The sequence below is a fragment of the Dasypus novemcinctus genome, chromosome 1 (genome assembly GCF_030445035.2).
Source record: "Dasypus novemcinctus isolate mDasNov1 chromosome 1, mDasNov1.1.hap2, whole genome shotgun sequence".
In the NCBI taxonomy this organism is placed as follows: Eukaryota; Metazoa; Chordata; class Mammalia; order Cingulata; family Dasypodidae; genus Dasypus; species Dasypus novemcinctus.
The window spans coordinates 140,833,362-140,860,542 of NC_080673.1; the positions used below are offsets into that span (position 1 = coordinate 140,833,362).

The window sequence follows — 27,181 nt, forward strand, 5'->3', positions numbered from 1 at the left end:
ATTTATTACCCAATGATGGTCTATTCTATGTCTCTTATAAAAGCTAAAAGTTTCAAAAATAAAGGTCATCTACAACAGGAAAAAATGTTAGTCAATATATCGTTATGACTTCAAAACCAGAGTCTATAAAAGAGCTAACAGATTGATAAAAACTGAAAAATTGAGTCAAATATCTAAAAGTTTAGCATATTCAAATAAGAGCTAGGTATTCAGACATAATGTACAATATTTTTTTTCAATTTTTATCATAAAAATTGTCATTTCATTGATACTAATGGAGATATCAATGAACACCATAACTGATTGTGACTTCCCATTAAATATTTGGGGAAATGGTAATGAGGAAAGATGATTTTTCTACTTGACTTCAAGATATACCACACACTTAATAATAGATTGAAAGAAAACTCTCCACTATATTAATGTGTGGATTTATTGATGATTATAAGATCCAACTTATTTTAAAATAATAAATTATAAAAATAGCCTTAATATTATGGAAATGTGATAATATAGACACTACTCATGTACCTATTAGCATAATGGCTTATATTGTACAGTGTCCATAAAGTTTAGAAACATTGAAAATCCATTTAGTCATCAAGAACATTTTCAATCAAAAAGAAGTAAGATTATTTAAGTTTCTAAAACTTAAGGGGAAAATGTCGATTTCAGATTCTCTGTTAGGAAGGTTTCATTATGAGAAAATTATGGGGATATTTAACTGATTTATATATTTTAAAACAATTAACAATATTTAAAGTTTGTGTTGTACAGAGATAAGTAAAATTGTTACCAAGTTAAGACAAAATTTAACTGTTTGGGATTTTTATTATACTACATTCCAAAAATGCCAATAAACATTATACACAGGAGATAATTACCTAGTAAATGTCTAGTTGCATGGACACATATTTCGTTGGAATTGCAGGGCTCTTTTAATCATACGACTGTTTTTATGCTATTTTGCAGCCCCTTCTCCAGTCACCAATGTGAAAAAGGGGAAGATTGCAAAAAACAGCATTTCTTTGTCTTGGCAAGAGCCAGATCGTCCCAATGGAATCATCTTGGAGTATGAAATCAAATATTTTGAAAAGGTGGGACTAACAAAATAAAAGTTATCCTCTCTTGTTTTTTCTTCATTTAGCAACTTCAGTTATCCAATTTGTAGAACTGCATGTTGCAATCTTGTGTGCAAATCAATGACAATTGATGCTACATTTATGATTATGGAAGCTTAAAGTGTACAGGGAGCACTCGGTTCATGCTTTTATTCTGCAAAATAGTTTATGCTGCCTAGATACTATTGTATCATTAAGATCAGGTTAATTAGGTTTGCAGAATTAAAAGATGAAGTCACAGACATTTTGAAAGTTATGCAAAAACTTAGGCTGTTGACCTTAGTGACTGTAGTGTGCCACAATGAAAATGACCTCAGTTTATTGACAATAACTCTGCATAACACCTATACTATTAAGGAATTATGGACAAATATGATGTATGTATAATATATACATTTTATGATTCTGTGACAAAAATCTAACACTAAGTTGAAAGTTTATTTTAAAATTTGAGGATACAAACAAGGATGTTTGCCTCACTTTCCCTATGAGGTCTTGACTTCTCTCTGAGTTGTGTCTTAGGTCCATTTTTCATATTTTCCCATAATAGTTGTTGGGGTCTAAAGGCAGCAATCATCCCTTTTTCCTCTTTTCTGAAAACACAACCAAGAGAACTAATAATAAATAATACAGATGAAAACTAAAGTTGAGTTTAGAAGTGTAAAATTTGAATTGAAGCATGTGGCTTAGAAAAGTTGCCAGTATAAGACTGCCAACTACTCCCACTTCCACCATACCATGATTTTTGTGCAGTTTTCTAAAGAGAGAAGGACCAACACAATTTTCCAGAACAACTGCTTACAACAAACTGGCTTCTAATAGAGAGGATAAACACAGATGGCTACCCAAACCTACCTCTAGGAGCTAGATCAGAGACCCTGATCATAAAACTGTTTGTCCTATGGTTGTAGGACATATTGCAGACAAGCAAATCCAAAAAGAGAAGGGAAAGACTGAGCCACACATAGTCAATTCCCTTTCCCAAATGGAAACATCATTTTTTAGGAAAGAGTGAATTGGGTGGCAGAAAGGGCAAAAACTTACTGTCCAATAAGTTAGAATTTGCTCCCAGGCTAGAACACTGGTAGAGTGGAGGAGAGCAAATTATTCCATTACATTTATATGAAAAATGCTGAATTCCTTTTAATAAAAATAAATATAAATATCCAAGATTTTCTGTTTATGCATAGATGAGAGTATAGGTAAATTCATAGAAATATTAAGGTTTCATAGGATTATTGGTTTTTTAATTTAAAAAGTATTCTTTCATTTGTTGATTCAATAATTATCTATGCGAATAGATGTGTGCAGGAGGGCTTATCTGCGTAAGAGATATGTAAAGAGGTTTAAATATCTCTACAATGTACACATACAGATGTTATAAAAAAAGATTAACAATCAATTATCACTTTCAAGATAGTTGTGTCTCTAGGAATGCCTTTTAAAATCATTACATGTGACTGATTATTAGAGTGTAAAACTGATACTTAGTATTTTGCAAAAAATATATATTATCCATCAAGAATGACCTAAAAGAACACCTCTGAGACAAAGTTATGTTGGGATATGGTTTACCGTACTTATTGTAAAAAGAAGTAAATTTAATTAAGTAGAATATAGTGACAGTCTCTCTCAGTTATTCCTGTTTCTCTGGGAGTAATAGTCCAAAGTTGTATTGCAAATTCCAGAGGTCTACAATTTAAACATACACTATAGCCAAAAACAATTTTTAAAATTAAGGTTTACATTCCTCATTCAAGTTTTTGTAACCTTTATTGCTGTATACTGATACAAAACTAGATAAATAGTTATATGACTATACATAAATGCATGCTGAATTCTTTTCATTGTAATTAAAGTTGATTTTAAAAGAAGTTGAAAGGCATCATGTCAGTTTAAATACATATATATATAAAATGTTCCGTAGCAATAAGACTAGAGGTTTGGAAGTACTTATTGGTTCTGTTGTCTTTCTTTCCCTGAACCAGCTAGCTGGATCAGTAGACCAATGACTGGCTTTCTTTTTTGTTTTAAGAAAACCGTCCAATTTTTTCCTCTTCTGAGATAAGCTTTGGGGGTTTTCACTTTCATTTTCCAGCATAAGTTTGAGTAAGTTTGTGTATATAATAGTTAATAGAAACAAAAATTAACAGATTTTGTTTTGTCTTTTAAAGCTGACGCTTCTATTAGAACAGTTATTCAACAAATTTTAGAATACTTTTCTATTCCTTCTATTGCATATTATTGCTATTATGAATATACTTTCTTTAATGTTTGACTTTGTTTTTAATTATATTGGTTCATTGTAGTTCAGTGATTCAATTTTATACTTTATACATTCCATTATCTGCATAATTTATTGTATGAAGAAGTGATTTTGGAAAAAGATTCCCACACATATCATCAACACATGAATAACAAGTTGACTACTTATATGCTTTAATAGCAAGATATATTATTTGGGTGAGGTTACTAAGTTCTCTTGGTAAATATTTTCTTTTTTATTGTGAAGGTATTCATCCCCAGATCTTTTTTACCAAGTTAAATTATTGAGTGGACAAATAAAAAGTACATAGAAAAAATGATAACATTTCCAGGAAATAAATGAAAATGAGTTTTATGCTCTGTATTGGGGTTCTGATAGCCTTTCTGAGCTTCTTTGAACTTTCAGAATGACACCACCGTTTCATTGGGTGGCTTTTGGCCAGACACAGGTGGCAGAGCTTTCCAGGGCATATGTATCTGCCAGCTGGCATTTCTTCCTGCAATTGCCCTGCTATAATAGAGGTCATTGGGTCTCTCTCCTCCTGCATGGTGATGGGCCTATTGCCATCTCTTAATTAAAGGCAGAAGCAAAAGGAAGCTTCCCCTTGGCAGGGTTTTTGCCAGCTGGCTCCTTCTGCTGAGGCCCTCCCCTCGCTGCATGTGAACAGTGTTTGCTAAGCAGCTTGGGAATGTCTCTCATTTGCTCAGCTGGGACATGAGGGCAGCAAAAGCCACTGCCCTGACCAGGAACTTGGCAGCCAAGCACTTGTGGATGTTGGCAATGTGTATCTAGGGTTTGAAACATGAAGAAAATTAAAGTATGAGAGTGATTTAAAGGAGTGGAACAAAGGCAATTTTGAATGATAGGTAGATAATTTAAAAGGAGTGTTTATTGGTTTCGATCCCTGAAATATATAGTTTGGTAACTTCCCTGCAATAATACAGTTTTCACCTAATTCAGAGAGGCAGTGTACAATTAGATAAGACCCTAAATAAGAAACAACCAATTAATATTATATTAATTGATTAATATGACAAAATGTTCTGTATTTTTAATGAAATTGCTGTTAGATTATACACTATTTCAAAAGGCAGCATTCCACTTTCCTGGTAATAGATCTTCCTTTTTTGGTAAAATTATCATTTTATGTCTTTTATTTTTACAAAATGTAATGCTTGTTATTTCAATAATAAGGAATTGCAATGTTGATTTGGATTTTACTTTTCAGTGGAAGAATTTACCACTAGAAAATAAAGACGAGAATAATCGAATTTACTGAGAACTACTGTGCTGTGGAGATGTTGCTCAATGCTACATATCTCTACGTCTATCTCTATCTCTATAGCCTCATAATATGCTTTGGGTAACTTTTTTCCCATTTTAACAGAAGGAAAAATTTAAGTTCAGAGAGCATGTTACCATATTCAAACACTAGCTTAATTAAGGCTGAAATTCTAATCCTGTTATTCCTGAGTTTTTATTTTTTGAAAAAAACTTATTTACATTATAAATGTTAATATTTAAAGTAAAATTGTATTTATGTAAGCTATGTCAGAATCTCATACTTAGCAGACTGGAATTTTTACCAGACTAAATTCCCTTTAAATGAATGAAAATAACATCAGCTCTCACATTTTACTCATCATTTACTGAAAGATATTGCTACAATAATAGCCAACTTGGAATGTACAATATTACAGAGAAAAAGTCTTGCACATTCATCTAAAACATGAGAATTCCCAGAATGGTCAGTAACTACGAAAATGTATGGGAGATAATGTTCTTAAAGGAACACTTCAAGAAATTGGCTGCTCTTTCACTGTCGTAACCCAGCACATGGAAGGGGCAGTAGTGTACATAGTAGAAGATCAAAAAATAATTGTGAATAATGAAAATGAGTGACATTACTAAGTAAAATTATATAGAATTTGATTTTGTACATTGAATCCTTTGCAAAACAGTAGTAAATTTCCTAAACACTTAAAAGATGATGCACCTTAATTTAATCTGTGCATTAAAAAACTAAAGAACAATCATTTGCCTAAAATGAATCTGAAACCTGTTTGGATTAGAATTTAGATCATACCTATTTAGAAAGAATTTTGGATAAGTAAAAGGTTGTTTCCTGAGAAAAGGGGGAAAAGCCTCTTAAGCATTACTTCTCTTCTGTTAGTCCTTTAAATCTTTCAAAAATGCAATTTATGCAGAAAGACTCCAAGGCGAAAAAAAAAAAGAAAAATATAAGGGAGGAGAAAGTTCAAAACAAGGACTTTTGTGCTTTTTAAATCCTTTATAGATCTAAGTTTGGTAAATTCAGAGAGAAAGTGAGGGGCTATGGATGATTTAATCTAGAATTTTGTGTAGGGCAGTGGAAATAAGAAAAGTTCCTCTTTCTTTCATTTTCCCAAACCGCCTTTCCAGTGATGTTTTTTCTTCTGTTCTATCTCTATTCACTACTTAACCCCAGCTCCAAACACATAGAAGTGAAAATAATAGAAAGTTTTTTAAAAAGAAAAAGATTTTTATTTGTATTTTTACTATTGTGATCCCCACTGAGACTTATACTTATACTTATACTTATACTTAGTCCCTCTCTCAAGTTCTGAAGATACGTAGAACTCTAGTTCACTAAACATTTAAAACATTAAATTTTCTCTGGCATTATGTGAGACATTTTTAGCTTTTCCTAGGAAAATCAGCAAGTTTGATGTACACTTTAAAATATTTATGAGAAAAACAAGCACACAAATAGAAATAATTATGTACTGTAAAATAATTATTTTGCAAAATTCTATTTTAAAAGCTTTGAAAATATAATTTTTGCCCAAGAGCATCTCACCAACCAACCTTGAGTTCTATAAAACATACCTAGCGTATGTAGGTTTTTTCCCAAAACATCAAATTTGCACTAATAGAGAGTCCATTGGTTTGTGGATTATTTTCTGATCTATGCTTCCATATTTAGTTTTTATTAGTAATTCACATATTGGCTTTTTTTTTTTATTGAATGCATATGTGTATTCCAAGGACCAAGAGACCAGCTATACGATTATCAAATCTAAAGAGACATCTATTACCGCAGAGGGCTTGAAACCAGCTTCTGTGTATGTCTTCCAAATTCGAGCACGCACAGCAGCAGGCTATGGAATCTTCAGTCGAAGATTTGAGTTTGAAACCATCCCAGTGTGTAAGTCATTTTAATTACTGTCAACTCGAGTCTCTGTAATGGTTACCAAAAAGGAGTCAGTGGATCAATACCCTCCCAGGGCACTCTATCACTCTCACTCTCCTTCATTCTCCCCTGGTACTATGGTAGGTTGGCAGATTAACACATGGGTCCTTGATTCTTCATCACGTTTTGTCTACTGGGAGATGAATCACCAGAGGATCCTTAAGAAATGTTTAAATATTGCTTTTAAAGACTTTCTTTTACTGCTTCCCTATTTAATTGAATTATTGCCATTTACTTTTTACTTTTTTATCTTATGCTTCTTCTACCAGGCTTAGTTTTTATATGAATATTCTACAGAGTTTTCTTTAGTATCAATTTCAGCAAGAAAATGGTGCTCTCAAAAACTAATCTGATTTTTAAAAGATTATCTGGCAGTATTGTTTAAATGGTATCTGGTAATATCCTGGAATATCCTTTTTTTTTCATGAAATACCACAAAGCTTTTTCTTCTTTGAATTCAAATAAAATACTTAAGACACTTACTTGTCCTAAAGCAAATATATTATAAGCAGGATTAGTAGACACTAGCTTTCTATGTTTATAGATGAAAAAGTTGACACATTATTGTTTTGTTATGAAGAAAATAATACATAGGTATATTGTAAAATGTCATATATATGTAAATATACTTTTTAAAGCTAGATTATATAAGAATTAGTGCTTTTTAAAATAAGGGAAATAAAATGACTATTTCTTCCTTTTGAATATGAACAAAATGAAAGCTTAGTTATCAGGTTTACTTTGTAATGACTGAAAAATTATTAAATTTAATGCTTTAAATTGTACAGTTAATGCTTAATTTGTACAGTTTCTATTTGACATGATGAAAATGTTCTGGTAACAAATGATGGTGATGGTATCACAACATTTTGATCTTAATTAACAACACTGAATTTTATCTTTGAATGTTGTTAAAGGGGAAATTTCAGGTTCTGATAATGTTACTAGAATTTTTTTTTTTTAATCTCTGGGACTATATATCACAAACTGTGAACTCTGCGGTAAACTATGGACATAGTCAATAGTAAAATTATAAATATGTGCTTTCATCAGTTGTAACTAATGCACCACATGAATGCAAAAGTCTTAAAAATATGATGTATATGGAATCCCTGTATTTTATGCATGATTGATCTGGAAACCCATAATTTCTCTAATAAAAAAATTAATCTCTTTAAACCCATGTAATACAGCTCTTTAGCAAGTCAATATGTACTTCTGTTTAAAACATGCTTAACTAAATTTTCTACAAATTTTTTTTATTATTTGAAAAAAAATACATTCCTAAGTTCTACTCCACCTGATCTTACATAGATAAGGTTTGCCCATGGTAAAACACGATGAATTTTTTTCTTTCATTGAAAATAAAAAATCCAGGACTAAGATTTAATTGAAACTACTGAAATTTAAATCTCTAATGCTATTCAGAAAAATTCCTTAATAGTATCAAAAAGAAGAGATGTAATTAGTCAGAAAATTTTCATAATTTTTCCAAGGTATTGTCAAAGAGAGACAATTGTTTAATCTGTTACCTTTAACTCAAGCGGATTTCTGATAAAAGACTTGTTCCATAAGCTGGTCACCCTCATAGGCACTGACTTTTTTGAGGTACATTAGAAATGTTTTCTACTCTCATGCTTTCTTAACAATGGGAACAGAATCACATAAATCAAAATGTTGTAAATATACAAATCAAGTTGTAAATATACAACTGAAAATCACATTTTAAAAAATTACAAATTTCTATTCAGTTTTAAGGTGCTGGTATATTTAGCAATTGGTTTTTTGTTGTTTTTTTTCCCAGATACCTCAATGTTACTTGCCTTACTGTTTTTCTTCAATTAGTATTTAATGGACATGCCAAAATTATTCAGTCAGATCACTGAGAAGACTAATATATGGTCTCTTTCACAGAATTTCATCTGAGATTTGTCTGCTTTACTAGCTAAAGAAAATAATTAAGGACTGTAGTGCTTCCTAGCTATTAATGTAAAATCTTTACTTGCCTATATAGGCATATATTAGTTAACATTGTAAGGAATGGCTTACTTTAGCAACATTAGCTATTATTGATATAAGAATATCAGTTCTTGTTGACTTTTATGTAGAATCCTTCCTAGATATAACTCAACAAGAGTGTGTTGATCACTTATGTATTAGACTTTCCTAGATACAGGAGAAATAAATAAGAGTAAGACATGGAAACTACTCTCCAGATAGTTAAGAATGGAATCGGTTTCATTTTGAAGGAGAATATAATTGTTTTAAAAACTATTTTAAGATAATAATTTTTATTATCATTTTTAATGTTTATTTTCTTTACTCTCTCTACATCAAAAGACTTCATTTTTTGTACTCTATGTGACTAAAATAATTGTAAGAAACAATCCCTTCTTTCTTGAGACTTATAGTCTAATGAGAAGTCAAAGATGATACATATTGATAATTAAAATAACACTTCCATTTTGAAACTCCTGTAGCAGTTATGCTTTATGCCAATTATTTAACAGTTTCTTGTGCAGAATTTTGTGAAATCACTTGGATTATTTTATTAGGCAATTTTTTAATTCATATCATGAATGAAATTTTCACATACATCCATTATTTTCCCTAATTTAAATAAAAATAAAATGGCCACCTGCATTGGGAATTCGCAGGAGCAACCTCCTTTTAAAAAACTAAAAACTGACCAAGGATGGAACTTTCTAAGAGAGCAGAGCAATCTGAACAAAGTTGCAGTTATTGCAACGTTGAGTGATTAGCTGGTCTCTATGGGGTAAGGTTTCTATATTTTCTTGCTTGCTTCCACATTTCCTTTATATAAGTTCTTAATTTCTACCTTCTTGACAGAGTTCTCTTCTCGTGTTAGGATGCTGCTTGATTCATAAATTGCTCAATACAGCTGTGAGATACTGATTTTCATGTTGTTAAAAAGTTTCCTTTTAACATCGCACAAGGTTCACAAATTTTGAATGTTGGAATTACGGTATCTAAAAGTATTTGCATTTTGCCTATCAAAATTATCTTTGATTTTCATTTGGTGGGTGACTAGTGAGAATAATGATTAGTGAATCTAATGAAATGTTGTGATGCCTAGTGATACAAATGAAACCCTATCTTAACATTCAGAAATATAAGGATCAAAATCGTTTTTCTGTTTATTTTTTTTCTTCTTGTTCAAACTTACAGGACAGTGGCAAAAATTATACCAACACCATGCAAAAAACTCCAACATATCCTCCCCATAGATTCTCAGATCCATCAATTTTAAATTTTGCCACATTTGCCACAACATTCTATTATTTTCGATCACCTATCTAAATTTTCTGAGCATTTGAGAGGAGGGTGCGACACACATCATACTCCTTGAACATATATTTCCATGTGCATTTCCTACTCACAGGATTTTAACTTATGTAATGATTTTTAGTGCATTTATCAAGTTCAAGGAATTTATCTTTGATGTACAACTTACATTCTACACTCCAAGTTTTTCTTATGTCCCAATAATGTTTTTTTGAGCCTTTTCTCTTCCATTCTTAGATCATATCCAGTATCACGCATTATATTTGTCATCATCTATCTACTTTCTTTGTCTTCTCTTTTACAACATAATTTTCCCATCCCAGCCATGCCCAAGCATACCATTCAGTCAGAGTAATCACATTCATAAAGTTGCAGTACCCTCACAACCATCTATTATTAAAACTTTACCCTCACACAAAACAGAAGCCTTACTTTCATTTTGCAATAACTACCCATTGCTCTGGCCCCACCCCTGGTAACCTGTGCTCTACTTTCTGTCTCTATGAATTTTCATATACACTGATACTTCCTTTGTGGTTACCATGGGGCTTAAATTTAATATCCTAAATCTGTAACCATCATGCTAGCTTTGATACCAACTTAACTTCAATAGCATACATAAACTATATTCTTATTACCCCTCCGTTTCCTTACCTTTATGTAATTCTTGTCACAAATTACATGATTATACATTATGAGTCCCAAACCACTGATTTATCTTTACACTTTATGTATTTACATTTAAGATCTTATAGGAAGTGAAAGGTAGAGTTACAATAAAAAATACAATAATGCTGGTTAGATCTTTACCAGGGATCTTTATTTCTTCATGTGGCTTCAGTGAGTTGTCTAGTGCCTTTTCTTTTCAATCTTCAGAACTCCCTTAGCATTTCTTATGGGGCCAGTATAGTGGTGATGAAGACCCTCAGCTTTTTTTTATCTGGGAATGCCTTAATTCCTCCCTCCTTTTTGAAAAACAGTATTTCCAGATACAGAATTCTTGATTGGCAATTTTTTCTTTTGCTGTCAGCACTTCAAATACACCTTCCCACTAACTTCTTGCCTCCATGAGAAATTGGCACTTAATCTAATTGAAGCCCTCTGTATGTGGTATGGTTCTTCTCTCACAACATTCAGAATTCTCTCTATATCTTTAGCATTCAACAGTTTGATTATAAAATGGCGTGGTGTGGGTTTATTTGGGTTTATCTTTTTTGAAGTTTGTTGAGCATCATTAATGTGTATAGTCATGTCTTCATTAAATTTGGGAAGTTTTTACCCATTATTTCTTTGAATATTCTCTCTACCTCCTCCACCCCCCCCCCCCCCCCCATTCTCTCTTTTGGGAAAAGCATGCATTGGTATGCTTGATGGTGTTTCAGATTCATCAGGCTCTGTTCACATTTTTTCATTCTCTCCCCTTTCTGCACCTCAGACTGGATAATTTCAATAGTCTTATCATCAAGTCCACTGATTCTTTCTTCTGCCAGCTCCAATCTGCTATTGAACTCTTTTAGGGAATTTTTAATTTTAGCTGTGGTCTTCAACTCCCTTTGTTTCCTTTATATAAGTTCCAGCTCTCTATTGATTTTCTATTTGTGTTCATATGTTGTTTTCCTGATCCTTTAGTTATTTGTCCATGTTTTCCTTTATCTCTGTAAGCATATTTAGGATCATTTTTTAGAAGTTTTGTCTGCAGTATTCCAGATTTGATCTTCCTCATTGAGGTTTTCTAGAGTTGTATTATTCTTCTTTGCCCGGGCCATTACTTCCTATGTCCTCATATGTTTTGTAATCTATTGTTTCATGTATTTTATCTTGATTTGGGCATATGCCTTTGGCCCTAGGGATTTCCCTGTTTATATGGATATAAATGTTTCCTCTTCCCTAAGAAACAGTTTCCTTACAATCCTGGGCACTGAACTGCAAGTCCTACAGCCAGCAACCCTTTGTCCTAGGCAGCAGGACATCACTGCTCTCCCACAACATTTGTGGAAGAGCTTGGTGAGCTACCTTGTACACACAGGGCAAATTCTAAGGCAGTGAGTCCCTCAGACCACTACCAGACAGATCAGGTCAGATATTTATGCTCCCAGATGTGTAGGAGGGTTACTCTGCTCCCTCCAGAACTGGGAACCAGGATCCACAGTAAAAGGTTGGGGGAGGGGCCACGCAGGGCACCATGAGATACTACCATTTTTAAGTGCCCTTTTCCTTGATTCTGTGCTGGCACTGCTACTGCAATCCTTTAACTGTTTTCTTAGCTTTTAGAAAGATGTTTGCCAGACATCTTACATAGTTGGTTGATCATAACTTCTGTGGAGGGACAGAGCCCTGAAGCATCTTACTTTTCCATCTTGATCAGAGTAGGGCCAGAAATAATTTTTAAATTATCACTTTACAAATACTTAAAAAAATTTTTCGGATTGGTTGCCCAAATCATAATAAGAATACCTATTAGAATCACAGTGAAACATTATGTTATTGATTTGTTTATTTTCAAATATACCCACTCCATTTTGGAACTCTTCTGGTCCTCTCAGTAACCTCCAGCAACCACTAATCTCCATTACTAAAATTATGACATTTCAGAAATGTCTTATAAAATTAGTCCATGTTTTACAGGCTTTTATTTTGGGTTTGACATGTTTTACTCAGAATAATTCTCAAGAGATTCGTATAGGTTTTTTGCATGTATCAATAGTTATTGTAATTACTTTTCATTGCTGAGTAGTAATTCATGTTATGTATATACCACAACTTGTTTAACCATTCTCCTATTGAAGGTTATCTGGGCTATTACCAGTAAAGCTACTATAAACATTTGTGCATACATTGTTATGTCAATAAATGTTTACTTTTCCCTGGAATAAATGTCCAAGAGTACAGTTGATAGGCCATATGTTAATATTTATTAAAAAACTGCTGAACTGTTTTCCAGAGTGACTATACAATTTTACAGTCATACCATCAGTGGATGCATGATTCAATTTCTTTGCATCCTTGCGAGCAATTTATGTTGTCACTATTTTTAAATTTAGCCACTCTGATATGTGTGTATTAATAGCTCTTGTGGTTTTAATTTGCATATCCCTGATGGCTAATGATGTTGCACATCTCTTCAAGTGCTTATTTGCCTGTCATACTGTTTTAAATGTACCCACTGATTCCTAGCTACCCAAATTAAATATTAAAGCACATACTTTGATTGGGTTCTCCTGATCAAAAGAGTTAATAATGGTTCTCTGTTGCCGTGGTAGAAATTTCCCAAATTCTTAGCCTGATCTTCAAAATCCCTTCTTATCTGGCTCTAGAAAATCTTTCCATCTGCAATGGTTACCACTTCAAAGAAGTAACTAAAGTAATAAAATCTAGAGACTACTATCTATGTAAAATGGGTTTGCATATAGTTTGCATATGGAGAACAAGATGAGGGAAAACACTGTGATTTCTCAAACAAATGCTATATTAAAATTTTTAGAGATGAGACATTGTTTACGATGATTGAAAAAAAGGAGCATTATTCTTTAATAAATAAAATAAGAATATTTATAACATATCCTTTTAATGATGGTGCTTTATTTACATTGTTTCAAAATTTCCCTTCAAGTATTCCCAATACATTCCTATCTATACTTCAAAAAAGCATTAATTATCAGGTAATTCTTAATTCTTGCTAAACATGCATAAGAAGATGAACAACAGGAGAAATATTGATTACTGAAATTTAGAATTACTAAAAATATTTTCCTAAAATTTATTGATTTAAATATTTGGACACTTTTATATGACATTAGTGATCAATCATGTTATGCAAGATATCACACATAGGTACTTATTTTAGCACATTGTTAAATTAGGTCTTGGCAATCATTAAAAAATGCAATATTGAAGACTATCAATCACCCATAATTTTTCTCAGGATTAAATTTTTGGTTAGCCTGAACTGACCTGTTCTTACTCTTATTAATCATGCCCTTTTCTTCAAAAACTAAACTGTCATTTATTTGAACAGTTAATCATTGAACTTGGAAAGATTGATAGAAGGTCTCTTGAAAGATAAAATGAGAATTTGGGGATTTTCTCCCATAGATAATAGAAAATCCAAATAAAGGGAATAACAGTTTGCTGTTTTTTAAAAATTGAATAATGATTTGGAGGGAAATAAAAGTTGAAGGTGTAAATTTGGGAGCCTTCAGTTGACAGTTATTAACAGATGCCATGAGCAAAAATGTGTTTATAAGTGGGACAGAGAAAAGGAGGGAGCTCAAGTGAGGATGAAAGTGAGGATGAAAGAAAGAGAAAGAGAGTCACAGAGAGAGAGAAGGAAAATGTGGAGCTAGCACTCATCAAGAAACACACATGATGTAAGGAAAGAATGTTGAGCCAACAGAACTGACAAAGAAGTGCTTCAAAGAGGAGCAAAGAGAATACAGATCGTCCAATTCCATTGAAATCTAGAGGAGGGGAGTTGCAAGAATGATAGATAGATTCAATAAAGTTGAATCCTTATTATGGTGGAGGGTAAGGTGGAGAAATACTCAAAATACTCATTACCTCTATCAAAAATGATATCATTCTTGGAATTTAAGAGCAGAATTTAATAGTGTTGAATTTAATAGTGTTGGTCCTCAGAAGAGAAGACTGGATCTAGATAACTCAATAAGGATCATGAAAGATAGGAAAGAATGAGAATGGCAAATAAAACAGATGAAAGTAATTAGTAATAATATCTCTCATTTATTTAAGGCTACAAATGTTTGAAGCACTATCCTAAGTGCTTTGTATTTATTATCTCATTTAATCTTCACAATAATATAACGATCTGGGAAAATTTTTGTTATTTGGAAATTAAGGAATGAGACTTTAAAAGGTTAAATAATTTTCCTTGGCTCAGATATCTAGTAAGTGTTGAAACAGGTATAGATATCCAGGTCAAAATCACTCCAGCAAGATTAATTGTACAGATTTATTCTTCTTACCTAGCAGAGAACAAAAGGGAACAAATGCCATCCTAGAGGGAAGCCTTTGAGGGAACAAAGTTCTGGTAAAGGCAGGAGGTGATTCTTAACAATGGAATTAAGTATAGCAAAAGGAGGATGTGCAATTATATGTAACCATGAAATTCAGACTAGATCACTCATGTTTATAAAGTTTTAAATTTCTAAAAATGAGGGAAGTGGAAATGGATTAGAATATTTGGGGAAGACATTCTGTTGATGAGTTTATTTGGAATTTAATAAAAAAGATTAAGGCATTGGAAAAGCAGTTGGAGTTCAATCAAATTATTAAATAGCAATGAACTTTTATGGGCCAAGTCTGTATCATTTTCTCTAGAAACAGTATACCCCCTGCCAGAAACAAAAAGAACTAAAAAAAAAAATGGTAGCTCTAATCTCAGTATAGAAATTTTAATACAGCAAAATTAGAGGAGGCTACTTCTGATAATGAAGTAGATTTTCCCTACCCCATTTATGCTGCAAGCCACTATTAAAGGTTTTACCACAAACCTCAACATCAAAGAAAGGAGAAAACGGTAAAGCATCCTTGAATTGCAACTATCATCACCCAAGTAAAGAGAGCTGAAGAGCTCAGACTCAGGCTCCAAATAATTGTTTTACAAGTCCATAACCAGGTCTTGAAAATAGTGGGGTCTGAGGACTGCTCTAAAGTGGTTGCAAATGCACAAAATTGCAAGAAAGCAGTTCAGGGACTTGGTCAGTTTTGGTTAAAAAGAATCAGGAGTAGATGAGTGAAAAAGAAAGTGAAGTGTTTAGAAAAGCCATTTGTGAGGCCATGATCTGATACGGTGTTGTAAAAATGAAAGCATGGAAAATACAGTTGTTGTGATTTAGTTTTGAAAACTTGAAATTTGAGATCATGGAAATGAAATAGTTCTACCCTGAAATTGGAAGAACGGTTTTGTCAGTAGACATTAAGCATATTAGTTATCGTATTCAGGGATTCGTGAGAACATTAGTAAAATTTGTTTTCTTCTATAGATTTCTTGTTTTAATGAGGAGGAATTAGTTAACACAAAAGCAAAAATTTCTTGTTTATTTAGGTACAATTACTAATCTTGTCAATATTCCTCATTATGGTAAATGTATTACTGAAATATAAAATATTTCATCTAACTTCATAATTCAGTTTAAAAAGGTGATATAAGTGAATCAGGTCTTACAACAGACTTCTCAAAGTTCTGTATTTATGCCTGGTTTTTTTTCTCAGTTATCTATATATACATGCTTGATTATATTCTAGCTTGAAATTAAAGGTTTTAAAATTATATTCAGAAGAGTGACATTAAATTCAGTGGGGTCTTAATCACATCATTTTGAACTTCAACCTACAGATACAGAGAAAAAATCTGAGTTGAAGAGATTTTTTTACTGAAAAACAGCAGCATGAGGATTCAAAAATGTGTTAAATTTCATATACATAGCACTTCCTATTTCAAGTAAGGTATTTGAAGTCAAGGATGAAATTCCATTTTATCTTACAAAACTAAGGTCCTCAGATGAATACTATGCAAACAATATACTTTCATATTTTTAAATGATGGCAATCAGTGATTTAGTTATGCCTTTGAATTTCTATTTGGAAAGTAAATATTTTCTCTTAAAGATACCTTTTCAATTACATACCTCTGAGAAGGAATATTAGAAGGAAATCTTAGCGAACTGTGACTGAGTTACTCAAACCATGAATTGATTACTGACTATTAAGCAGCTCTTAATTTGGAATGTATATGATCACTTTAACCACAAGCTCTTTTTTTCTGTGTTTCCCATCAGCAGTTGCAGCATCCAGCGATCAAAGCCAGATTCCTATAATTGCTGTATCTGTGACAGTGGGAATCATTTTGTTGGCAGTGGTTATCGGCTTTCTCCTCAGTGGAAGGTAAGAGAGGAAGCTGTGAGTCTGAACTTTTGCAGCTGATCTCTTCCTTACCTTGATCTGACCATTTGTCTGTTAAGCACATCCCAAAGCAAATCAGGCAAAGGATATATCAGTGGACAACCTCAATGTATCAATATATTTCCTAAGTCTTACCTTGCCCATGTTAGTGCTCATTTTGTGCACACAATTTCTCTTTTTCAGGTAAGCACTTCTGACAAGGTAGTATTAATTGTCACTGTTTATTATGTCATTAGTATACTTACATCTCTTTTTCTGACACAGTATTTAGATTTTGGATTTTTTTTTCATCTCAAAAATATTAATGCTTGCCTACTTTGATTTTAATTAACATGTGGGAAAGCCTAGTCTGCCTCTAGTAGAGTTAGAGAAATAGGCCAGCATTTGGCCAGCATTCTATTCTAACAGACTGATACAAAGCAGACATTCAGCAAACAGGCATTTTAGAAAATAACCAGCCATTCTTAATTATCACTTTTCTTTTCAGCTTCTGGATGACTTCAACCTGAACATATTAATAATAGTGTATATTATTTTTAAATAATTTTAATGAATTTTATATTAATGTATATAAACATATGTACATTTTTCATTTTAAACAAACAAGATATAGAGCCAAACAAAAGCTTTAGGTAGAAGGTATTTCTTCACAGGAGAGAGAGCATAATCAACCTTCCCACATAAAAATAAAGCATCAGTGTACTCTATTCCTACAACAAGCTCAGTAATTGAACATATTTTCATTTTTCATGCAAGCCATAGTTAGAAGGGATATTCAGTAATAAGAATTGTCTATTTGGAAAGGATTTGGTATTAAACCATTATAGAAAACCTGATGACAATCTTCATAGAAAGATTTAATCCTACACAAAAATATGAAAATGTACTGTAAGCTCCACAAAAAAGTCAGGGAATCAATACTTATATTGATTTTGTTACACTTCTGCTCATTTACTCTAGAATTTTCAGGACCTTTTCAACTCATAAAATATACAGAATTAGGCATTTATGAATATACTGCATATTGTGTTCTGAAAAGATTTATAGCTACATTCTTAAATTAGAGTGGTAATAGTTTATTTTCATAAAATGGTGCTACTCCCTTTATATCTGAAAATTCCTTTTTTGCTAGTTCTTGTTCATTTAAAAGTATTCAGTGTTTTCTTAAGAATCTATGTCGTAATCCATTACTTTACTCTTAATGTTTGCAGATGTATAGCTACAAAATAGTTTGTAATCTATTGAGAAAAAATAGGCCCAACTACCCCTTCTAGCTATCTGTTCTCCCTGAAGTCAGTTGGGGAGAACATCCTGTTTGTGTCCTATTTACTCGAAGGTAAGCTAATTCCCCATTCTTGCCATTAAACTTTCCTCTAATTTTGACCAAGTAAGAGAATATAGCTGATAAAGTTGTAACTACCAAGAAAACTACCAAAGGATAAATAACTGTGATACATGTTCAGAGCTGATGTGTAATACCATTTCTTAATTTTGACTGCAATATGAGTTGGATTCTTTCTTTCTAATAATACCAGTAAAAAATAGTTCTAGTTGGAGATGTGAATATTGTAAGACAATATCTGTATTTGTTGTCTCCATACTTAAGAGAAACAAATAAAAACGGAGAAAAGAGGCAAAGTCAGAAGCCAATTTATGTGTTTGAGAGTTTATTATGTGCTCACATCAAATATAGGAAGTAGTTTGTTGTAATTGCAGCATACGCTCTTCATTTATACATTACACAGTATTCAGTAATGTTAATGTATAGTTACTGTTGACATTGGGCTAAGAAGTCTTGCTTCCTTGTATATGATTCAGTCCCTGTTCTCAAGGTATTTTCTTCCCAAATATATAGATACAATTGATTAAAAGCAATTCATTTTTTACATCTATATTAAACAAAATGTTTAAGAGAATATTCAATCTACTTATTGTTTGGTAACTGATGGATAATATACTTTAGTCATAGGGCACGCGCACACACACTTGAATCCCACATGTAGCTGACGTTGCTCTAATAAGAATATTTTAGTACAATCTTTTAGTTTTACTGAAAAAATTTCTCCATCCAAGAGTCAAATAAAACTGTGGTTTGATTTGATAATTTTTTTCAATTTATTGTTTTATAAATGTGTACTACTTTTAAAAAATGACGACTTAAGAATACATTCTTCATATTCTTCATATTATTATATTAAAAATTTTTCTTAATTACTTTACTTTTATAACACACTTTACTTAGAAGGCTGAGGCCAGTAATTTGCAGTTGAATGGATAACAACTTTTATTAAGAAACAGTCTGGTGTTTCTATTTTTTAGCAGCATTTTTTTTTTGCATGAATTTTTTATTATTTCATTTTGTTGAGTGCACATTCTTGAATTCCAAGGTAGCATATTAGTCATATGATAAACGATAATACGGCTAGTGTATTTTACTCTTCATGGGCAAGTTATTTAATGTTTGTGTTTTATGAATACACTTATTCAAAAGCCAAATGATAAGATTTTTGAAAGAAGTTTTTCCTGCCTCTCTAAAGGCAATGAATTTAGCAATTCTTTACTGAGAGTAAGAAAGTCTTATCTGTTCTATAGTACCTAGAGAATCCTGAATTATCTCAGCAAAGATTTATCAAATATAAGACCTAAATGAAGTGACTCTAAAATCTAACCCAAACTTGGAAATTAGCTAAATACCAACTAATTATTGAAAACACCTTGTGTCCTGGGAGTGATATAAAGACATTGAATTCTATAAAATGTTTCTTCCTCCATTCTGTGCCAAAATATGATTGATAAACTCATTCAAACATATAATGGCATTTAGACTAACCCTTATTTTTAACTTACTCTCTTTTTTCACTTTGTAATTAATCCCAAAAAATGATATTTGCTGCTAGACAATGCATATTTAAATTGAAAATAATTTAATAATATAGCACTGGTTGTATGGATAAATTAATTTTATTTTGGTATATGCAAAAATATAAATATTGCTTGTGTGTAATATTCATTGATAATTTATGTCTTTATTTGGATCCATGAGAAAATGTATCTTGAAAATCCATATTCATTGACAATTTTTAATTTTATTTCTACTCAAGAAAATATAGATTATAATGCATTGAATAATATGAAACAAATACATTTCAAAGACAAATCAGGTTTTAAAAAATTCTCATATACACAGACAAATGAAAAATAATTCAAATATATAGACTTGCTTATCCTTTCAAGCTTAAGCTGATCATGCAAAAATCTTTTGAGAGCTCCAACCTAAATACAGTTTAAAATACTAATGATAAACATAGCTCTTGAATGAAAAATTCTTATTCTAAAAATGATAAATAAGCATGTAGTATCTTAAGATACTTGAAAATTCTAGAATTTTTGTTGCTTTCTCTATTAAATGACTTATATATTCCTTGTTATGCAGAGTTGTCTCTTGTTTTGCTACTTTCTTTCCCATATATCATTAAATCATCTTTTCCAGATAGTTCAAATCAATTGACTTTTCCTCAGCATGCTATTAGCTAATTACCTTTGAAAGTATATAAATTAAAACTCCTAATATTCATAGCATATTGTAGTTTTTAAGCTTTCTTTGGGTAACTTTAGTAACTTTCTTATTATATGCTAATTTTGTTTTTTCTTAATATGTGCTATTTTCTGGATATAAATTGCTTAATCAACTAGTTGTTAACCAATGATTGTCCTCTTCATCCTCTATGAATTATATATTTGAGGAAGTCCATTATTATGCCCCTACCCTTCTTTTTCTTTTCTTTAAAGGTTTTCATTGATATTTTTAAGTCAATTTGTTCTCCATGTCCCCATTTCAGACACATGGCCTAAATTCTGAAAATTGATGACCTGCCACCATTTAGTCTGATATAAAACTTAAATTAACAGGATTTAGTGTATAAGAATACAGAGGAAAGCTCATTTTTCAGTGTGCAGAAACTATTTCTTTGATACTTTCTAAATCTAGAATTAATGGAATTAAAGAATAATGTTACCTATCTCTCATTTATCGTGATATCATGATACAATTAAAATTTTTAAATTTGTTTTAAATTTTATTTTCAATTAATTCCACAAGTTTACGTAGAGGTAAAGTGTACCTGTATTATACACATATGCTCACAAACATGTACTGTCACGTGCTTTCTCATAAACACAAAAAAGATAAAGCTTTTTGCCAATTTTGAAACTGGGGGGAAAAACATTACAACTCTTGAAGAGGTAGAATGTTTCCCCCTTCCTACTTGGTCTTGGGTATGATATTAAGGTACTCATTCTGTGACTTTTGTTCTGTAATGTTCCTGATAGAATGAATTTAGTCTTCGGACTAACTTAATTCCTCTTAAAAAAAGCATTAATTATTTTCTGGGTAATAGATCCCCTCATTCGTCCTGGTCATGTTCAAATCCTGTAGTTGGACATAAAACTTCAATCCAATATCCCTTTGTCTTTCATTAAACATTTGAAACGCAGTCCTTTTGAAATGTGTCCTATTTTCCTGAGGTGAAAATTCTTCAGAAATCTACAGATATTGTATAGTGAGTCTAACAAAACTGTCAAAATTAAAAGATGATGCCAGAATCTTAGAGAAACAATGGATGGTTGTTGCCTGTTGGAGGCTTAAAAGTGGATTTATGGAAAACATTGCTTTAAAGTTTTTTTGGTTACTTGGAAATATTATTAAAATTTAACATTTTGTCTTTTTTTAAGTCTCATAAAGTATACAGCTTGTAAATGACATAATCTTTCCAATCATCCATTCTACAAATATTGATTGAGCTTCTTTTAAACTTCAATTACCAAGCTAAGTCTTGAACATGTTAGATGAAAAGGCAATGTATTTTTCCAAAATGTTTCCAATTTATGTAGTAACATGTTAAATAGAATTTCATAAAGCTGAAGTACAAAAGAGGGAAAAAGAAAAGAGTTGACAAAAGTGGACACATTCTCTTCATAGTAATGTTAATAACATTTTTTATTTGTTCCTAAAAGATGATCTTAATCATTAATTCAAGAAATTTTTGAGTCACTATGTTCCAGGAACATTTCTTATGTTAGCAAAAGCAGTGGCCTCGGGGAAATATCCCCTCTACTCAGAAATTTCTCTTCAAGCTTATTTGGATCCAAATAAAATAATTATGTAAGCATTCAGAGTACAGCCATTAAATTTAGACAACTGCTGGAGCTCTGCCTCCATCTGGTATTGGAGTGTCACAGTTTCTCAAGGGAATACTTTTTAAAGGGTACCAGTTATTCTAAAACCTTCAGTGAAACTTCATTGCCTAATGCAAGTAATAAAATAATAATAATGATAATATGAGTATAACAATACCTAACTTGAATTACATAATACCTATTATTAGGCAGTGTTCTAAGGGTTTTTAATGTGCTATTTCATTTAATACTCTAAAAAGCACTTTGTACCACATTTAGTTCTATCCCTAATTTACAGCTGATAGAATTGTCTTTTGGGCTGTTTCTTGAACATTGTAAGAATGTTCCTGCCTGAAGACCTTTGTACTGGCTTTTCCAACTGCCTAAAACTCTCTTACCCCAGAGAACTGCTTGGTTACTTTATTTCTTTCAAATCTTTGATCAAATCTTAGCCTCTCAATTGGGCTTACTAAAATAATGACCAATGATTTCTCCCCCTGCACTCTAGATATCTCATACTCTCCTTTGTTCTTTTCTTAATACTTACTGTCATTCTCATATCAAATATATACTTATTATATTTGTTTGTATCCCTTACTATAATATAATATCCAAAATGGTAGGGATTTTTATCTGTGTCTTCCCCCCTCTGGAAAAGTGTCAGGAAAATAAATAACTGACTTTGAATTTAAATGATAAAATTATGTCATTTGTCCAGGTATACAGTTAGCTAGTAAGGGTCCAGGGCTTGAACCCCGTTCTCACTTTAGGGTTCTTTCTTTTCACAATACAACTTCCTATGACTAAACTGGAAGTGTTAACTTTAGCATTTTTTAAAATTGCCTCTTTAAATACATTCAATATATGATCATTAAGCTGTATTATTTTGGTGAAACTCTGAACTCTTACATACAAAGCCACTGATTCTCTTCTGCTACAAAATATTGATACTGGCTTTTAAAAACATTCCAAACTAATCAATTATATGAATACATACCACTTAGAAACTAACATCAGTGATCTTGCTCCTCAGGCTAAATAAAATGCATTTTTAGTGGATTTTAGTGGCTTCTTCATCCTCTGTTGGAAAATTATACCTGGTAAACTGTATTTATGCTAAAATTACTCTTAACATGAATAACTCAATGAACATTTCTAATTTTGTGAAACTTGGTTAATTTCACTTTTGTCTTCCCTCAAAACACTTGTTTCCACAAAAGTGGCATTAGTTCATCATTTTATATAACTGTCTCCATTTAGAGATGTATGCTTATCTTGAACACAGATTGTAGTATAGGTCCTTGTAAAGATCCAATGACTGTCTGACTAGAGAGGTAAAGACAATTGAAAACATGAATGAAGTAACTTTTCCAGCCTTATTGTTGTTTTTGTCCTGTATTCCTTTGGTTGTAGCCAGATTCAAAATGGTTTAATCCAAAAGAGAATGTATAGCTCACATAGCTGTAAAATAAAGTGAATTTAAACAAAAATGCCAAAACACGGGTATTGATAGATCCAAGTACTAAAACTATTTATCCTATGAAGTTTGAGGAACATGGTTCTAGATTCCTCTGATATCCGTATGGTATTTAAAGCCATTTATAAAATCAAATTTATTTGGGTAGAACCTTGGAGCACTGTAATATTAACAGTTAGGGTAAATGAGGGAGGTTCGGCAAGAGGAGACCAGAATGGTCCATGAAGTAATGTGAGACCAGACAATTAAGAATCACAAAAGGGGAAAAGTCACTGCATTGAACACAGCTTTTACTTCAAGGGTCTTTGCTCTTCTTTCTCAGAGTCCACAATGGAATAGGATTACACAGGACCCTGATATTCAACTGCATAGAGTAATTCTAGCAGTACTACTGAGACTTTGTTTCAGAAGAGGATAGAGGAGTTACACTGCATTCTTCAGCCTTTCCCTGATTCTTCCCTCATAGTCTCAGCCAGTGTCCAGGGAAGCTCTATCCTTGGCACAGTGATTTTCCTCCTAAATCTATAACAAACCACCATGGCTAGAGAGATGGCATGCACTGACTGGTCCAATCAGTAGTAGAGCCATGCCATAACCTGAAGATGTGGACAGTCCCATACAAAGTATGTGGACTAGGAATGAGGAAGAGCAGCATGTTCTGTACCTTTATTCATACCCTACATTTGCTTGTAACAACCTTAGTACCATCTTTGAAAGTGAAACCTTACTCATTTTCAACACCCAAATTATATATTCTTACTATCATAAAGCCTTCCTCAATTCCCTTAGCCAAAGCATTCCCTCCTTTCATTGATGCCTTAGGACAATATTATCAGTACTTCCCAACCTCAGACTATAGTATATTGTATAAATATCTTCTTCTCCTTGCCCTTCAGTAAGTACTTTGAGGATAAAGACCACTGTGGCTCTCGACCATAACATTATTGAATGGATATCTCATAAATTATTGAACTAAAGATAAACTGTACCTCAATCTGCATTTGAAGTGTTTTGTCCAATTTCCCCTCACTAATGTTAATAGTTAGGAAGTGAAAAATATTAGTAACTATGAAAAGCATAATAGGAAAACCAACCTGTAAATGTCCTTTCTCCCTGAACACCAGAATTTTTGTTGGCATCATAAATAAGTACAAGTATTTCAACAAGTATTGCTAGGAGTTAAGAAATCTTCACTAGTTTATGGTATTATTTATTTGACATCTGGACCCAATAATGTCAATGTGGTGATGCACTTGGTAACATCAAGCAACAATAGCTTTAAAAATAGTAATGTAGGTCAAAATATTTGTAATTCTGTTCTGACTTACATCAGGTTAGAGGCATAATGGATATGCTGATATATTTGGCATTTCGAAAATAATTAGAATTATATAATTTCAGAACTTGATTCATTTGGATAAGGAGACAGGATTGTATGAAACTACTCTAATATGCTTTTATTTCAAAATAATGACAAATAGAAAAATATTAGTAATCAAGCATGCAATCAAAGATTTTAGAAAAGAGCTCATTAAAAGCAAATCTCAGCTGTTTATGAATTAGCAATAGAGGTGACTTTATAAAACTGTAATAAATCCAATCATTTGTATTGATTTACTATCTGGGAGTTGTCATCTCCCATTTTCACATGATTATGTGATTTTTTTTCTTCAGAGGTTCTGTATCAGAGATAATGAGAGAGCAGATCGTAATTTACTAATACCTAACAAATGGGGATCAGAGAGACTAATGCTAGAGAAGAAGACTAGGAGCATATCAACATCTAATTGCCCACTGTAGGAAGTAAACCATCCTAGGAAATGGAATTCCAGAGATGGCACAGTTGTCCAAAATGATTGACTATTTTACCTGCCATTTTTCAAAGCTCAAACATCTCAACATCACTACAAATCTCAGGAAGATATATTGAGGGAAACAGACTCCATTTATGGTACTGGAAATAACAGGTTAATATCACTGATTGACATTTCATGGAAGATGTATATCTTTTTGTAAAGAATCTAGCAACTCTCAGATTTCATCAACTATGAAGCAAAGGACAGGTCGAAAGCCTAAAGATAAGAGCAAAAGAATACTTTGTGTCTGAAACTCTGTTTCTATAATAATGCAATCCCCATCTGAAATAGGGAGCAGGCTGGCATGCCAGAAAACAGTACTGCTAGGTTTCTGGGAATCTTACTAGGTCTCTGAAAGCCTACAATGGCACAATAAAAGTGTCAGGAAAAAAATCCATAGGTACAATCTTTCTCACAAGATTTTTAAAACATATTTTAATGTCCCAAATAAACAGTCTTTAGCTAATGATGACAAAGATGATCAAAAATTGAAGACATCATCAAATCAACATGAATTAAATGTTTACATGATAAGCATCTTAATTCGCCACAGGGCTGCTGAAGCAAAGTGCCAGATATGGGTTGGCTTTTATAACGGGAATTTTATTTAGGGTAAAAGTTTACAGTTCCAAGACTGTGGAATTTCCAAATCGAGGAACTATCAGAGATACTTTCTCATCAAAGTCAGCTGCTGTTATTCCTAGTGTCCTGACAAGTGGCTTCTGGACATGGTGGGTCTGCCACCTTGCTCTTTCTTCTTGAAATCAACTGTGACCTATCAGCCACCTCTCCCTGGGCCACAGCTCTTTGAGCCTCTCAGGGTTTCTTTCCTTGAGCTCAGCTATGAGCAAACCAGGAGCTGTTTCTCTCAAATGATTGGATCAAATATGGCAGCTTCTTTTCCCTCTGGGTTTCTGGTTCTTTGTCTCCGTTTATATCAGACGAAGCAAGAGAGCAGAAACCCAAGCTGACTCATACCTTGCTGAAGTAGTCCAATCAAAAGCCTTAAAGTGATCCTATCAGGTAATCTAATCAAAGGACCTTCAACTGAATTTAATGCAATCAAAGGACCCCAAACCCACAGGAATGGATTAGTTCAAGAACAGTCTTTTTCTGGGTTTCACAAAATTCAAGCTATCATTATGAGCAATGTTGAACATTTTTGCATATGAATTTTGATGGTACAATTATAAGTCAGAACTTTACTTCTATGGGACTTGCATATTTTGCATTATTTCTTCATGATCTAGTCTTCTTTGAATTATTTCAAAAGAGTATATGAGGGTCTGCTAGATTTACCTCTTCTTTAGTCATCTGGAAAGTAGTGGGCCAGGATATAATGAGTCTTTCCTGAAGTCTTCTAAAGATTTCTAATTAATCCTTCAAAACCTGTCTTTGTGTGTAGTGTCACTGCCCAACCCCAATAAGGAAACACCTATTTTTGAATTTCAAGTAGATATCCATTTTGCCATCCAGTATTTTTTGGCTCAAGCAGAATTGTAAGGAATTATAAGGAAGTTCTCCTGGACATCTCAAATATCTCAAATATCTGGTTGGAGCCTGTTGTTCTGGCCCTTTTATTTCTATCAGTTCCCAAAGGCAGGGTGGCTGTATTTTGCTTTGGGTCTCTAAACTTTAAAAACCCAACTGTAAGATGACTCTTGAAATAATAAAGCTTGGAGGTTCATCAGGACCTCATCCAATGCATAATATGTCCTGAAGTAAAAAATCACCCTCTTGATTCTGCTTCCATCCTCCCAGCCATTACATTGTATCTCCTTTGAAATCAAAATGTTCAGATTGCATCTGGAATGCTTCAGCCTTCTG

At 32.5% G+C, this 27,181-nt stretch overlaps 1 protein-coding gene across 16 annotated transcripts in view; it reads left to right on the forward strand.

The window, feature by feature from the left end:
• Nucleotides 1-27,181, forward strand: part of EPHA5 (EPH receptor A5) — a 374,629-nt gene that overhangs the window by 285,572 nt on the left and 61,876 nt on the right. For 8 of the 16 annotated variants that reach the window (XM_058297774.2, XM_058297793.2, XM_058297763.2 and 5 more), the window contains 3 exons: nucleotides 973-1,097; nucleotides 6,415-6,574; nucleotides 16,723-16,828. In XM_058297774.2, coding sequence (XP_058153757.1) covers nucleotides 973-1,097; nucleotides 6,415-6,574; nucleotides 16,723-16,828 — 391 coding nt within the window. The remainder of the gene's footprint in view (nucleotides 1-972; nucleotides 1,098-6,414; nucleotides 6,575-16,722; nucleotides 16,829-27,181) is intronic. The other 8 variants (XM_058297806.2, XM_058297729.2, XM_058297742.2 and 5 more) reach the window with 1 other exon arrangement.